Raw genomic sequence first — 16,126 nt, forward strand, 5'->3', positions numbered from 1 at the left:
AAAGCTTGGCCTCCAATTGCTCTTCCTAATATGTATGTTAAACGCATTTTACTATACCGAACTGGCAGGATCGGAGCTGACAGGCGAGAATGACATTTTGACAGATGAACATGTTGTAACCTGTATTGTAATTCCCTTTCACCAGTCGGCCATGTTGGACTTTTATTCGGATTGGATCTCATGCATAGCACTAACGTGAGTGGAATGTATATTGAACACTTGTCTTATAAACTATTTATACTGTGAAATTGTGCCTTACATAATGAGTGGTCAGTGTTATTCTATGAGCACTGACTGAGGAATAAAGAAATTCAATTAAAGAATCAAACACAAAACCGGAATAATTATCAAAATCCTTTTAATTTATTGACATAACAGTGTTGTATTTTATTTTATAAAATTTTAACACTTTATTTTTTTTTATCTCGAGGGAATGGTAGTAACACTGGTCAGGTTAATGGTTGTGTAGTAAAACACTTTTTCAAGCCACAAAAATAATGTTAATCAGCTCTTCCTTTAATTAATAGTGCAGATTCAAAAGTATTCACGTGTTTAAATGTAAACAAATCTTTTCTCCATTAGGATAACATGGGAGCTTTAAAAGCCATTAGTTAGTCAGGGCAGAGCCCTGATAAAATTTCTTTAAATCACTTCTTTTTGCACACCTAGAGGTTGATTGGAACCTCCATGCCATTCCTGTAGCTTTTAAAATATAGACATCAGTGAGTGAGTGTCATTTGACTTTCATAAGAGAAAGTGTTTTGAAAAACTCTTTCAAAACAACACTTTAAGGTTATTTACACTAGAAAAGAAAACATATTTGCAATAGATTTATTCCAAACCCCAGATACATTTGACAGTAAAATGTCCATGTCTTGAGGAGCTACACCCAGCAATCAGTTACTTAATGACGCAATCAATGATGTACAAGTTGGCCGGCTTATCATCCAACATCGGTGAATGTTTGATGACAAGCCAGTCATATGCGTGACCAAATCCAACCTTATCCATTATTGCCAGTCCAAACCTATCAGCTGATTGTACGACTCCTGTCACCGGCTGTTAATTCCAAACAGCTGACATTTGTAATGTAAAGCAATTCTACGCAAAGGATTTGTCAATCTTGAATGCATTGTGTAGATTTCTTTAGAAGTTTTACAAAAATATTTAATAAATTATAATTTTTAAAACTACTTACCTGCCATTACAAAATATTAAAATATTTTGATAATAATGAGGGAATGGATAGAGATTTTCTTTGTCACATACAAAAATTGCTAATCGAAATCTAACACACATTAGAATACGTTACACAACATAGGCTGTATAAAGTTGAAACAGAGGAACATTCAAGAGAGCTCACAAAGCTAGAAAGAATAATTTTCATGAGATATTGTATTACCTGCAGAGAAACTTCTTATTCCATAATAACTTACTTTCTTATTAACTTAGAGTAGAAATTCTCAATGAGGTCAAGGAAGGAGACAAACACAACACTACAAGCAAGGAGACCGTACGCTACTGGAGGCAGGTTTACAGTAGTATAGTAGATATTGATGAAGATTGTGCAGTCTACTTAAACCTGTAGAAATTCAAATTTATTAAATCAACAAACTTATTAGAAATAAAAATTTCATAGTGAAACCCAAAGCATGTTTATACAATGTGCAGAGTTGAAGATTTAAAAGATATAATGCTATAGTTCATTACATACTCTTTGTTTTCATTTTGAAATCACAAATGAGGTTAAAATGTAATTTTAAGTGTGAATTAAATCTATAAAATATTTTACAACTTAATGGAACACATACATACAAGCTTTCCCAGAACACCTGTACAAATATTGATATTCACAATTGCAGTGAAAGTGGTATGCATAAGGTGAACCGAGTAGTATATTTCCCGTCCAAACGTTATTTATGCGCTTTGCTTTGCTCGGGACAGCCCCTTTGATTTGTAGCCCAGCCTGTGACATTTGTGCCGCCCTTAAATTAAGTAATCATCGGTAAACATTCATCATAAACTACCAACGCTCCACACCCTGTAGACTTATGAATCAACTATCAACTGGCGTTTGTGTTTATTATGCTTTATTACCCATGTGGTAAGCCGTATTCATAAATTTTACTTTTCTAAATAACTAGAGATTAGGCCAACCGAAATTTGGTTTATACATGCTAATACAAAGGTGGACTTGAATTACAAATTTTGCGTACTCGTAGGCCTACTATAATTTTAATTCCTAAGTAACTCGTTTCAAAAGGAGTAGTTTGTGTGAAAGTATGAAATATATGTACACATAAGAGATCACCATTTAATAGAATCATCATTACATAGAAGATTACTAAATAAACTTCTTACATATTCAACTTCCGCTCCTTATAACTTTCAACGATTACACGTTGATGTTTTAGCGCCTAAGTATCCATCTATCTGTTTGTATACAATTCTGGTAGGTCAGTTATACATGGAGTAGTATAATCTTACTAGGCAGTATTTAGTTTTAGTTATACAATCATTACTAATGTGCGCGTATGTGCTAAAATTACTAATATTACAAATAATTGTGCCAATATTGTTGTAGTCTCATTAAAAATAATAAAGTGTTATCTAAGTGTGCTTGACAGTAGACATCATCTTAAAATCATTGAAAAACACTTAAGGACACAATTATTAGTAACTGATATTCAACGATGATTGCTGTTTATGAATTACTAATAGTATGTTCTTGTTATCTATTAATTTACCATGTGTCAATAATCATATGTTAACAATGAAGTTTTTCAAACAATATTTACCATCACGTTGAAAAAGTAAACAATTGAAATAGTTTAGATTTGGGGTTATGTATGAGTTAAGTAATTTATGACTAGATTTTTTTGGCCTAAGCAAGAGCATACATAAGAGAAACACTTATTCACCGCCAATAGAAGTTCTGAGGAAAGATGGAAGATAGGACGAACATCCAGGCAGACCAGCGTCAAGACCATCTTGAAACTTTGAGATCAAAAATGGACATGAAAGCGGAAAAAATGGTTCTTGAAAGAAGAATGCAGATAGAACGCATGGAACGTGGACTGGAGCAGCAACTAGAGAATGAAAGGAAGATTACTGCTAATGCCTTAGAGAGACATGAAAGAGAAGGAATACTTGCACGTGAGCTTAGCTTATTAAAACGAGAACATTTGAGGCAGATGAAAATGAGGGAACGTATAACAGCGGCTAGTGAGGAGTTAAAGGCTTTAGATAAGAAACGTCGAGAATCTTTTGTAAATAAGCATCTTATTACACAATTAGCTGAAAAGGAGGCTGTGAGAGCACAAGAAAAGCTAGAGAAACTTAAGATCCAAGAGATAATTGAATCGGAGAAAAGGTGTATGGAGGAAAAGGCGGAAATGAATGTAAGTTTCATCCACGCGGATAAACTAAAGTATAGAGAAGAACTTCTTAAGCAGATAAAGGACGGGAATCAAAACCAACGAGATATGCAAAGAGATAAAATACTAGAAAATGCATTACTAGAACAGACATTGAGGAAGATTCGTGAAGAAGACGAAATTGAAGAAGCTGCACGTTTAGAAAGAGTTTCTAATGTAAAAAGGGAAATTGAAGGATTCCAAAGACAAAGAGAAATGCAGAAACAAAGTGAGAAACTTTCCCGAGAGGCCGAGGTAGCTAAAAGTAAAGCATATACAGAAGAAAAAGAAAAACAAAAGGAACAGATTGTACAAAATTCTAAAGACAGAGAGCTGGAGAAAAGTAAGTTTATCGACCATATATCAGAGTTGAACGCATCCAAACTTTATCAAAGGAAGGAGAGGGAGGATATTCTAGAATTCCTGGTGGAGGAAGAAGCAAGACAGCGAGACATTCAAAAAGACAAAGAGAGAGCATCAAGGGCAGAAAAAGTTAGGATTGACCTTCAAAACTTTTACAAGAAACACATTGAAGAAAAGGAACTCGCTAGTAAATCAAACTTCAAGGAACAAGAACAATACAGAAATCAGCTACTAGCAAACCTAGCTTTGCAGGAACAACTTGAAATGTCATCAGCAGGTAAGAAAGACTTGAAGAAGAAAGAACTCCGTGAATCCCTTTTAAATCAGATGAAAGATAAACATCGGCGACAAATCAGGGAATGGCAACGTCAGTCTGCTCTACTTGACGAACAACTAGAAGAGGAAGACAGATTGAGACGTATGTGTAATTACAAGGATCCTCAAATACTAGATGATTTAGACTAGTTTGAGAAAGAGGTCATAGCTGCCCTATCCTCGCCAGAGGTTGAGGAGATTCCACCTGATGCTGGCGTTGGTTAATAAATTTTGTAAACGTTAAAATGTGTATCTTCTGATTTTGTAGGCAAACAGTACAGTGCAACGCAGTGTATTGAATATACTTACTATCAGCCTTGATTGAGATTCTGCAAATTATTTTTAGACTCTGATTCCTCTATATTTATTTACGTTTGATCTATATTGCCATATTTGTATGTGTTTTGTAATGTTTGTGTCATTTAAAGGAGTCTGTAAACAAAATATGTTCTCCTTACTACTAACTTTGATTAAGCTTATTTCTAAACCACTATTGATTAGTAGTAGCCAGGAAACTAATGTCAACAGGTAAAACAATTTTAATCTTCTCAACTAATCTTCAAAAACCAACAGGCTTACATAGATAAATCGTATAAGTATAATTTTAATTTATTACATGGAAATGTTTAACACACATAAGACGAATCCGATTTTCCTTCCGTGGGATGTTTCAGACAAATAAGCATCTTTATATATTAATTTGAAACTGTTTTTCTGTGTGACAGCTAACTTGAGAGAACGGCTGGGCGTAGAAACTCGGTAGGGGTCTCTAAAGAAAGGTCTTGGTCTGTAGATGAGCCATCAAAAGAGAAACGTGGTAAATTCCCTTGGGGCTCTGCCCCAGTGGCCTTTAAATTCCCATCCCATGTTATTCTTATGGAGGAAAAACGGGGTTTTGTCACAGCTAATTTCAGAGAACGGCTGGGCGTAGAAACTTGGTAGGGGTCTCTAAAGAAAGGTCTTAGTCTGTAGATGAGCCATCAAAAGAGAAACAAGGTAAATTACCTTGGGGCTCTGCCCCAGAGACCTTTAAAGTCCCCTCTTCAGATTTTTTTACATCAGTCACGACCATATGCATACATTTACACTACTTTATAATGAAACAGCTGTTAATATTTAAATTTTGATTTAATAAATTTGTCAAAATGAAGTATTTGCAATGGTTTTTTTCTGATTTTAAAATTGATTTTCTTCTGAATCGTGCCATGTTTTGCAATATAATGTTCTATTACCAAATCAGTGGAAAATCCTAATATCACAGTAACTCTTAAAATTATTTCTTATGTAGTTAAATATCTATTGTATGGGTTGGATTCTGCCTTTTTTACCACTTCTTGGAGATTGCACGTAGACGATATTCTTTGGCGTATTGCACCTGTAGTAGACGATACTTGGTTGGTGTCATTTTTTAAATTACAATGGAAAAAAGTGAGAAATACTGGGCAGTTTTATATTACAAATAAAACTGAATTAACACTGTGCTAAATTTCTTGAGCAATAATTGAAAGAGCCGATTTGCAAACAATGGAAACAGGAAAATCATAGAACACAACCAAGTACAGTAGAAGAAAGAGAAATAAAGTTTTTTTTATATTTATAATCGTTAATATAGACAACCTAATGCGGCTATGAATGGACAAAATTTGTAGAAAACACTAAGAAACAAGGTCAGCTTTTGAAAAAGGATAAGATATATACACAAAATGTTATTTATATATTACTGCTGTGTACATCTTGAGTATTTCCATAATCTTTGAGTCGACTTTTATAAAGTCATCGGAAATTATGACTGTTATTCGTTTTAAAATAACACCGGTAATGCTTCGCAATTGCTCGAATTCGAGCAACAGGTACACTAGTTAAATATTATTTTCAAACGATTATTTTAACATGCAGGCTTATTTAGCTACATAAATCATTTTCGTGGCTTCCAACATTGATTTTGACTAACACCAGATGATCTGTATTTATATTTTATTCCATTGGAGATATAAAACAAGCAGAACCAGAGCGGATTGTAGCCAGTGCAGAGAAGTACCCAGCAATATACAGCCACAGTCTACATCGTTGGTACTGCCTGGGGCAGCAATAAACGGTTACTTACGGATGGTGGCCGCGAACACTGAGGTTCAAACAAGTTTATTTGAACTGTAAAACATCGCTTCTTTGATTTTAAACGCTTCCAAGCCAAAATCAATACATTTACTCTGGTAGGATATTGCAGAAACGTGAAAAGACAGTTCTTTTAACGAAAATGTAATCAATATTTTGCTTTGGAAAGCTATATAGCTGAAAACCATAACGATATCTAGTTCTATATGTTATTATCGTGTCTACCTTTTTACATTTATTCACAATTTTGGCAAGTTGGATATATTTTTTTGGGTCCAAACCCAGGTTTTTTTCTAACGTCGATCTGTTATTATGAAGCATTCATTATTGTTTTATAAACGAATACTTTTGCAATGAGGTTACATTTGATCTTGAAACAGAATCCGAACCCAACCCAGCATGTCAACCATGGAACTATAAAACCTGGATTACCAATGAACGTTCTCCGTAATATGTTGCCTTAAGTAATCATAGCCAAAACATCAATTTCGTAATGCTAGGTTTATTACATTGGGAAACCTTAAATGCTGATCTGCTAACAACCAATTTAAGTCTTCGTCTTACCCTTTTACAATTTTAAAATGTTGTGTGATGGTTAATAAATGGACTGTATTTTAGGTAAGAACAAAATAAAAAATAGACTGAAAAAATAGTTTAGTAGTTGAAACAACTGAGGAATAAACCGCATCAATAATTAAACATCAGCTGTTAAAATGAATATGAACCAATCGAAAGCAAAGAGTTCTAAAATAAAAAGTATGGCTGATTATAAGTACTGAACACAATACAAAATATATTCATATCCATCCTATTTACACACAAACGTTTCACACTTTTTTCGAGGTTTGTAAAGTTGTGTTTTCTTCACCAACAAACTCTGCAGCAGCGAGTCGCCACAACATGTTTTGTACTCAGCGCTTGTCAAGGGATGTAACAAGGGGTTCCTAATACATTAACACAATCACATCAGTTTGTTTGTCCGCCTTTGACAAATCTATTGACAGCCGAGATGAGGTGAATCACGTGATAAATAACGAGTGTGCATCATTATTCCCCCTCATCTATGCTCAAAGGCAGTATTTAGTTTTAGTTTTACAACCATTACTAATGTGCGTATGGGCTAAAATTACTAATGTTACAATAGTACCTACGGTATAGTTAAAAGAGTCATTGACACTATATTGTGGTAATATTGTTGTAGTCTCATTAAAAATAATTAAGTGCTATTCAATACTTTGCATGACAGTGGACATCATCTTAAAATTATTTAAAATCACTTATGGACACAAGTGTTTGTAACTGATACTCTACGATGATGGCAGTTTATGAATAACGAATATTATGTTCTTGTTATCTTTGAATTTACCATGTGTTAATAACCATGTACTAACAATCAAGTTTAAAAAAATATATATTTACGATCACGTGGCAAAAGTAAACAATTGAAATAGTTTAGATTTGGGGTATGTATGAGATAATTAATTAATGACGAAATCATCAAACGTTTTTAGCCTAAGGAAGAGCATACATTAGAGGAACACCTATTCACCGCCAATAGAACTTCTGAGGAAAGATGGAAGATAGGATGAACATCCAGGCAGAACAGCGTCAAGACCATCTTGAAACTTTGAGATCAAATATGGACATGAAAGCGGAAAAAATGGTTCTTGAAAGAGGAACGCAGACGGACCGCACGGACCGGGGACTGGAGGAGCAACTGGAGGATGAAAGAAAGGTTACTGGTAATGCCTTAGAGAGACATGAAAAAGAAGGAAGACTTGCACGTGAACTTAGCCAATTGAAACGAGCTCATAAGAGGAAGCTACGTTTATTAGCGCTTAGTAAGAAGATGGAGGCTTTATTTAAGCTTTCTACTACAAAATTAGCTGAAAAGGAGGATGTGGCAGAACAAGAAAAGCTAGAGAAATTTAAGATCCAAGAGATAATTGAATCGGAGAAAATGTGTATGGAGGAAAAGGCGGATATGAATGTAAGTTTCATCCACGCAGAGAAACTAAAGTATAGAGAAGAACTTCTTAAGCAGATAAAGGAGGGGAATCAAAACCAACGAGATACGCAAAGAGATAAAATACTAGAAAATGCATTACTAGAACAGACATTGAGGAAGATTCGTGATGAAGACGAAATTGAAGAAGCTGCACGTTTAGAAAGAGTTTCTAATGTAAAAAGGGAAACCGAAGGATTCCAAAGACAAAGAGAAATTCAGAAACAAAGTGAGAAACTTTCCACAGAAGCCGCAGAAGCTAAAATCAAAGCATATGCAGACGAAAAAGGAAAACAAAAGGTGACTGTAAAAAAATCTAAAGACAAAGAGCGGGAGGAAAGTAAGTTCGCAGAGTTCACATCCAAACTTATTCATGGAGAGGAGTGGGAGGACCCCCTATATATTCTAGCAGTACAGATGGTGGACGAAAAAAGCTGGCAAGACATTCAAAAATACAAAGACAGAGCATTAATGGAAGAAAAAATAAGGATTTACTATTATTACAGTTGCAGGAAAGACATTGAATTAAAGGTACTCGCTAGTAAATTAAACTTCAAGGAACAAGAAGAATACAGAAATCAGCTACTAGCAAACCTAGCTTTGCAGGAACAACTTGAAATTTCAGCAGCAGGTATGAAAGACTTGAAGAAGAAAGAACTCCATGCAAGCCTTCTAAATCAGATGAAAGATATACATCGGCGACAAACCTCAGCTCTACTTGACGAACAACGAGAAGAGGAAGACAGATTGAGACGTATGTTTAATTACTTTGATCCTCAAACACTATATGATTTTGAACTGTTTGAGAAAGTGGTCATAGCTGCCCTATCCTCGCCTAAGGGTTGAGGACATTCCACCTGATGTTCAGAGGCTGGCGTTGTTGGTTAATACATTTTGTGAACGTTAAAATATTATGTGTCTTCTGATATTGTAGAAAAACAGTAAAGTACAACGCAGTGTGATTAATTATCAGCCTTGATGGAGATTCTGCAAATTATTTAGAGACTCCGATTCCTCTATATTTATTTACGTTTAATCTATATTGTCATATTTGTATGTGATTTGTAATGTTTGTGTTATTTAAAGGAATCTGTTAAAAATATGTTCTCCTTACTACTATCTTGAATTAAGCTTATTTCTAAACCACTATTGATTAGTGGTATCCATGAAACTAATGTTATCAGGTAAACCAATTTTCATTTTCTCAACAAATCCTCAACAACCAACAGGTTCACATAGATGAATCGTATAGGTATACTTTTGATTTATTACATGGAGATGGTAAAAACACATAAAACAAATTCGATTTTCTTTCCGTGACATGTTTAAGACTAATAAACATAAATTTTTTTTAAACGATTATTTCAACATGCCGGCTTATTTAGCTACATAAATCATTTTCGTTGCTTCCAACATTGATTTTAACTAACACCACATGATCTGTATTTATATTTTATTCCATTGGAGATATAAAACAAGCAGAACCAGAGCGGATTGTAGCCAGTGCAGAAGTACCCAGCAATATACAGTCACCGTCTACATCGTTGGTACTGCCAGGGGCAGCAATAAACGGTTACTTACGGATGGTGGCCGCGAATACTGAGGTTCAAACAAGTTTATTTGAACTATAAAACATCGCTTCTTTGATTATAAACGCTTCCAAGCCAAAATCAATACATTTACTTTGGTAGGATATTGCAGAAACCTGAAAAGGCAGTTCTTTTAACGAAAATGCAATCAATATTTTGCTTTGGAAATCTATATATCCGAAAACCAAAACGATATCTAGTTCTATTTGTTATTATCGTGTCTACCATTTTACAATTATTCACAATTTTGGCAAGTTGGATATATTTTTTGGGTCCAAACCCAGGTTTTTTGTTCTAAAACGTCGATCTGTTATTAAGAAGCATTATTGTTTCATAAACGAGTACTTTAACAATGAGGTTACATTTGATCTTGAAACAGAATCCGAACCCAACCCAGCATGTCAATCATGGAACTATAAAAACGTGGATTAACAATGAACGTTCTCCGTGTTACTATGTTATGTTGCCTTAATACGTGCTTAATACATCAATTTCGTAATGCTAGTTTTATTACATTGGGACACCTTAATTGCTGATCTGTCAATAACCAATTTTGGTCTTTTTCTTACACTGTTGCAGTTTTAAAAATATTGTTACACAATTGGTAAAACAATAAACAATACTGTGTGATGATTAATAAATGGACTGTATTTTAGGTAAGAACAAAAGAAAAATTAGTTGAACTGTATTGAAATAAACATTCAAAACTGAGGAATAAACAGTATCGATTAAACATCGGCTGGTAATAAATGAATATGGACATATTGAAAGCAAAGATGTTAAAATAAAAGGTATGGCTGATTTTTAAGTACTGAACACAATACAAAATATATTCATATCCATCCTATTTACACACAAAAACGTTTCACACTTTTTTCGAGGTCTGTAAAGTTGTGTTTTCTTCACCAACAAACTCTGCAGCAGCGAGTCGCCACAACATGTTTTGTACTCAGCGCTTGTCAAGGGGATGTAACAAGGGGTTCCTAATACATTAACACAATCACATCAGTTTGTTTGTCCGCCTTTGACAAATCTATTGACAGCCGAGATGAGGTGAATCACGTGATAAATAACGAGTGAGCATCATTATTCCCCCCCATCTTGAAAAGAGCCGCGGCGCTCTCACCCTTCTGAAAATGTCATCCAGCCAATTTCCAGACGCATTGAACTCCAGCGGAGCGAACATTTTAATAAGCACTCTGCGGTGATTGAATAGGGTGACGGGGTGACGGGGTGACTGGGGTGGGGTGATGTGGGGTGAGGTGATCATTTGTACCATCTCACCTTCACCGCAACCACCTAATGTTAACCGCAAACTGCAACTATCGGGCAGAGTACCTCAGTTCCACTGTTGTGGAGTGGGTTAAGGTTTCATTTCTTTTGGCAGCCATAGTCATCACAGTAATTCTATCAAAATCAAGTAAATCACTACAACAGACAGCACTAGATGTATTAAGCCAAGATAAATTTAAAAGCTATGAAAAACGATGGCAAAATCAGTTTCGAGTGATCAGATGGCTAATGAAGGATGATGAAGGATAAGATTTTAGCAGTGGAATATGTCGATCAGAGATAAATATTCTTTACTTTATAATTTATATTTTTTCCTTTTACAAACTCTATTGAAACATTATTACTGCTTTTGATTTGTATATGATAAAAATAATGCTAAAATGTCAAGGAAAATACTTGTCAAAATCGAGTATTTCTTCTATCCCTAATTATTCAGTAAATAGTTATAAAGTGAGTGACATGAAGAAAGAAATGTAACAAAGACGCATTGGATTTTCCGTAAATTAAATTTACATTAAAATAAATACACGTTGTATCTTTTCATCTTGTCATCCATGATAAATACTTAGTTGACAAAACCCAACGTGCTCTCAACACCCTGGTGTAGGTAAATTATTGTCTCCAAGCGCAACGCATGTGATATGTTTCATTTTAAATGAAGTTAAGTGGCGTCCACGAAGTCGTGTACACACCAAAAAGTGTTTAGCAAAATTAAAAGTTAATAAGAGTTTCGGTGTGTTTGTTTGGGGGTCAGCAACACGTAATGGTATGCGCTGCCAACCGCTGGTTCAGCTTTTCACACTTTGTTGCGCAGTTTTTGTTTTTTAGTTGGGTAATTTAGAGCAAAGAGGGCTGAATATTAAGGGGGAGGTCCTGTAAAAAATTATGTTAAGAGTTTTGCGGTTCATGTAATGGTGTTAGACATAAAACTCACAATTTCTACCTTAGTCTAGATGGATTTGTTTAAACTTTTTGTTATGGATATGATACCATTTGGAAAATGAATTATTATTTGTATACTAAAACAAAAGAAAAAGTAATGTTAAAATGGGAAAGTTTATATTTTCGTCATACTGCAGCAAAAACAGCTGTTTTTAATGCACGCGTTTCGTGTCTAAAGTGGCATTTTTACTTCTAGGGAGTAAAAATCGGCTGATGTAAACAGTTGTAAATTTTGGTTATGGAAATCGTATTGATTGAAATTATTAAATTTATCGATGTCGATCGCTCGACATATCGGTGGCAAAATCTACTATAACACAATCGTAATAGACGAAATGAATGAATCATTTACTGAACAGGTGCTTGTTCTTCTGGTTTTGTATTTACGGACAGAGCCTCTAGTTAAATTTACTGTTACTGATTTTGTGGGAAATATAATGGTTTTAATATTATATACACTGTAAATGGATATATATAAACCGTCAGGTTTACATTTTTATTTTATTTAAATTTTAGATTGTTGAGTGTCTTGAATGAAAGGGATTATTTTAACTAGTTGTAATAAAGATTTCCGTTTATGTCCCTTGTTTGTATGCTGGTGTGTTAAACTGCAAATTAAGATCATCACCAAAACAAGTTCGAAACACTAGTTCAGATTTGCATTTAAATTAAAATCAATTTACTTGGTGTTATTTTACCAATTAGAGCTAACAAGCATTGGCGTAATTGTATGATCAGCTTATTTAAATATGAATAATTTAAAACTAATTGCTCTTTGATAATCCCAGATTGAAAGACCAGATTTAGTTTAATGCAGTATAATTTGGTTAGGCCAACAGGATCTATGAATACCCTTAGGAAATGAGTTTCGGCTTATGTTAAAACAGTCACGTATTTTATGGCATTAGGCAACTTAAGGGTTATTATTTTAAACCTCAACTAATTATAGTAAATAGTCTTACAATCAATCATGCAACAATTTCGCGTTCAGGGTTTAGTTTAGTTCGGATAAGGAGGAAACATTAATTTTAACGTAGGGTCCATGGATATACAATAGATTATAAAAGTGTATACCTAGCGTTGTTTGTGTAAAAAACCCATTAGATAGCTTTCTTAATCACACTAGCCTACCGTATAGGCATACACAAAACATTCAAATAAAGATGAACAGAGTAAAGTCGCCGGAGTTACTTTATTGTAAGGATTTCAAGAGAAATCAACTTGTTGGCTTATATTATTTGTAGAAATTACCTAGCAAAAAGAAATTGTTTTTATGGATTTTCGTTAAACATTACCAAGTACTTGCTGGATACACTTAGACCAGTTACGAATACAACGAATCAAAGCAGACTTAACCTGGTAAATCGTTCAGTTATTCAAAAAAGCTGAACGGTATGTAAAAACGCCAAGGTTTATTCGATTACAAAGACCGCTGAAAAACAAGATGGCAGCGTGTCGGCAGCCAATCACGGCGCGGTTGTCCGTCTTGTATACATTAGTATTCGCCGCGGGTCGCTCCTCACAATTATTTATCTCTGTCAATCGTAACCCGCGATTGTTATTCGAGTAAATGGACGGCGGAACGGCCAACTCAAAGCGGCGGAATTCAGAAACCGGACTGGAGGATTCACCGGTCGACACCTGTCACAGGGTAATTGACAGCGGGAAAGTCTCGATAATCGCGGGAGCTTGCGAGATTTGACGAGAGCCGGCTTCAGAACTACTACCCGCCTGTCACTGTAACTATGTGAGGTGACTGAATTTGGAGGGAATACAGCTACCAGATTACGTTCCAGTAGATAGCTGTGTGAAGTGACTAGATATGGCGGGAACACAGCTACCAGATCACGCTTCAACTGTGTCGATAACTATGTGAGGTGGCTGAATTTGGAGGGAATACAGCTACCAGATTACGTTCCAGTAGATAGCTGTGTGAAGTGACTAGATATGGCGGGAACACATCTACCAGATCACGCTTCAACTGTGTCGATAACTATGTGAGGTGGCTGAATTTGGAGGGAATACAGCTACCAGATTACGTTCCAGTAGATAGCTGTGTGAAGTGACTAGATATGGCGGGAACACAGCTACCAGATCACGCTTCAACTGTGTCGATAACTATGTGAGGTGGCTGAATTTGGAGGGAATACAGCTACCAGATTACGTTCCAGTAGATAGCTGTGTGAAGTGACTAGATATGGCGGGAACACAGCTACCAGATCACGCTTCAACTGTGTCGATAACTATGTGAGGTGGCTGAATTTGGAGGGAATACAGCTACCAGATTACGTTCCAGTAGATAGCTGTGTGAAGTGACTAGATATGGCGGGAACACAGCTACCAGATCACGCTTCAACTGTGTCGATAACTATGTGAGGTGGCTGAATTTGGAGGGAATACAGCTACCAGATTACGTTCCAGTAGATAGCTGTGTGAAGTGACTAGATATGGCGGGAACCCAGCTACCAGATCACGCTTCAGCTGTGTCCATAACTATGTGAGGTGGCTGAATTTGGAGGGAATACAGCTATGATGAATACAGCATATGATATGGCTAGATTTGGAGGAATCTTAGCTACTAGAACACACATCAGCTGCATAGGTAACTACAGGAGGTGTCTAGATAGAAGGAAACCTAGCTACCAGATTACGTTAAGCCAGTATACAAAAGAGTCTTAGAAGTTTGACGATAAGAAGACAGTCAATATATTCTCCAACATCACCACAGTAATTACATTCAGCCTCAACAAGATACCCGGTGTGATTCAATCAGTACTAGGCTTTTACATTACCTAGGACATATCGGTAACTATGATCACCGGTGATATTCGATTATACCGAGCTACCGGCTTACTCCTCACATGGGAACCTCACGCGCCGTCGGGTCGTATCTTGAGGCGTCCAGGCGGAATATCTCGATGACAGGTACAGGAGGGTCGTGGCTTGTCAACAGGGTAAAGCGACAACAGGACTGAATTCGGCCTGGGCCAGCCCGAGCCCTCTGGGGCAGTCATGTGGAATAATGCGAGGGTGCGACATTAGGACTGACTGGAATCTCCTCGTTCTCCCTGCCTAACAAACCCCTGGACAAATAGTGAACTAGTGGGATAGTGAACGGGTCGGCTCATGGAATCGTTCACGGAAATATTTACTCCTTTTAATTTGTCAGCAATTGTCATTATTAATATAATTTAAACAGGTATAATCGTCTTTGTATATAATAACTAGCCGCTATTTCAGTGCCTTGCAACGAGATCAAGATTCAGAAGAGAGAATTTTGGTTCCTTTAAAATGCCGTAAAATGGTTGTTTGATCATCCATTAATTTAGATACGAAATTAAACTGTACCCCTTAGCTTGATAACAGTCCGTTTTGTTAACTCAGACTGTGAACACTTATTTAGGCTAGTGATTAGACTAGTTTAATTCATAAGTTTTAACAAAACTATTGATTGGTAAAGTTAAACTAAAATATACAAAACAGAATACGCACAATACAATGCAATTTGTTGTTGTTATACAAATAAATAATCATGCCAGATTTTAATAAGGCAACAAATTGAAAGAATAACATACAGATAAGTACAGCTGAGGTATTTTAACATGGAAAGTTCCCTTTAGAAAGGAATTTAAGGGGAAATTATGCATAGTTTTTGTGCAAGGTTTCTCGTCATGACGAACATTTTAAGTATGTGATTTATGGAGGTGTGACCTTACGTTTTCTCAAACGTTCATGGGTACTTTGGGATTTATATATAGAATATTTTTTTACCAAATAAATCATGAACAACTAAACGATTTGACGTACAGCGTTACGATGTTGTACAAATCTTTAGTTATTATTTACTTTTTTGTTGTGTATTCAAATGTGAAATATCGACATTTTATTTATTTTTTAGGCCATATAAAGACAATTAGTAAAATTCTATTCAGTGGTGTCGGTAGATTATTTTCTAACTTTGAATTCATGTATTTATATCGGACTTCGCGTTGAAGCAGGAAACTAAAAGAAATGTTTAATTACAATTATTTTAAATATTTGTTCGGAATGTATCTTATACTAACTTATAAAAGGCAAAGCCCTCACTGACA

At 35.5% G+C, this 16,126-nt stretch overlaps 2 protein-coding genes across 2 annotated transcripts; both read left to right on the plus strand.

Annotated features, from left to right (window-relative positions):
- The first annotated feature begins 2,855 nt into the window (after positions 1-2,855).
- Positions 2,856-4,442, plus strand: LOC128990496 (meiosis-specific nuclear structural protein 1-like). Its single transcript, XM_054412870.1, has one exon. The coding sequence runs from the start codon at positions 2,946-2,948 to the stop codon at positions 4,242-4,244; it is 1,299 nt and encodes a 432-aa protein (XP_054268845.1). The 5' UTR covers positions 2,856-2,945; the 3' UTR covers positions 4,245-4,442.
- Positions 4,443-7,779: 3,337 nt separating this feature from the next.
- Positions 7,780-9,057, plus strand: LOC128989525 (meiosis-specific nuclear structural protein 1-like). Its single transcript, XM_054411422.1, has one exon. It carries the CDS (start codon positions 7,780-7,782, stop codon positions 9,055-9,057), a length of 1,278 nt encoding a protein of 425 aa, XP_054267397.1.
- The last annotated feature ends 7,069 nt before the right edge of the window (positions 9,058-16,126 follow it).

The sequence above is a fragment of the Macrosteles quadrilineatus genome, unplaced genomic scaffold (assembly GCF_028750875.1).
Source record: "Macrosteles quadrilineatus isolate MER2022 unplaced genomic scaffold, UCM_ALF_1.0 Scaffold_3__2_contigs__length_128488019, whole genome shotgun sequence".
NCBI lineage: Eukaryota > Metazoa > Arthropoda > Insecta > Hemiptera > Cicadellidae > Macrosteles > Macrosteles quadrilineatus.

Coding starts and splice junctions, on each gene's coding strand:
- LOC128990496 (XM_054412870.1), top strand. CDS start 2,946: ATGGAAGATAGGACGAACATCCAGGCAGACCAGCGTCAAGACCATCTT.
- LOC128989525 (XM_054411422.1), top strand. CDS start 7,780: ATGGAAGATAGGATGAACATCCAGGCAGAACAGCGTCAAGACCATCTT.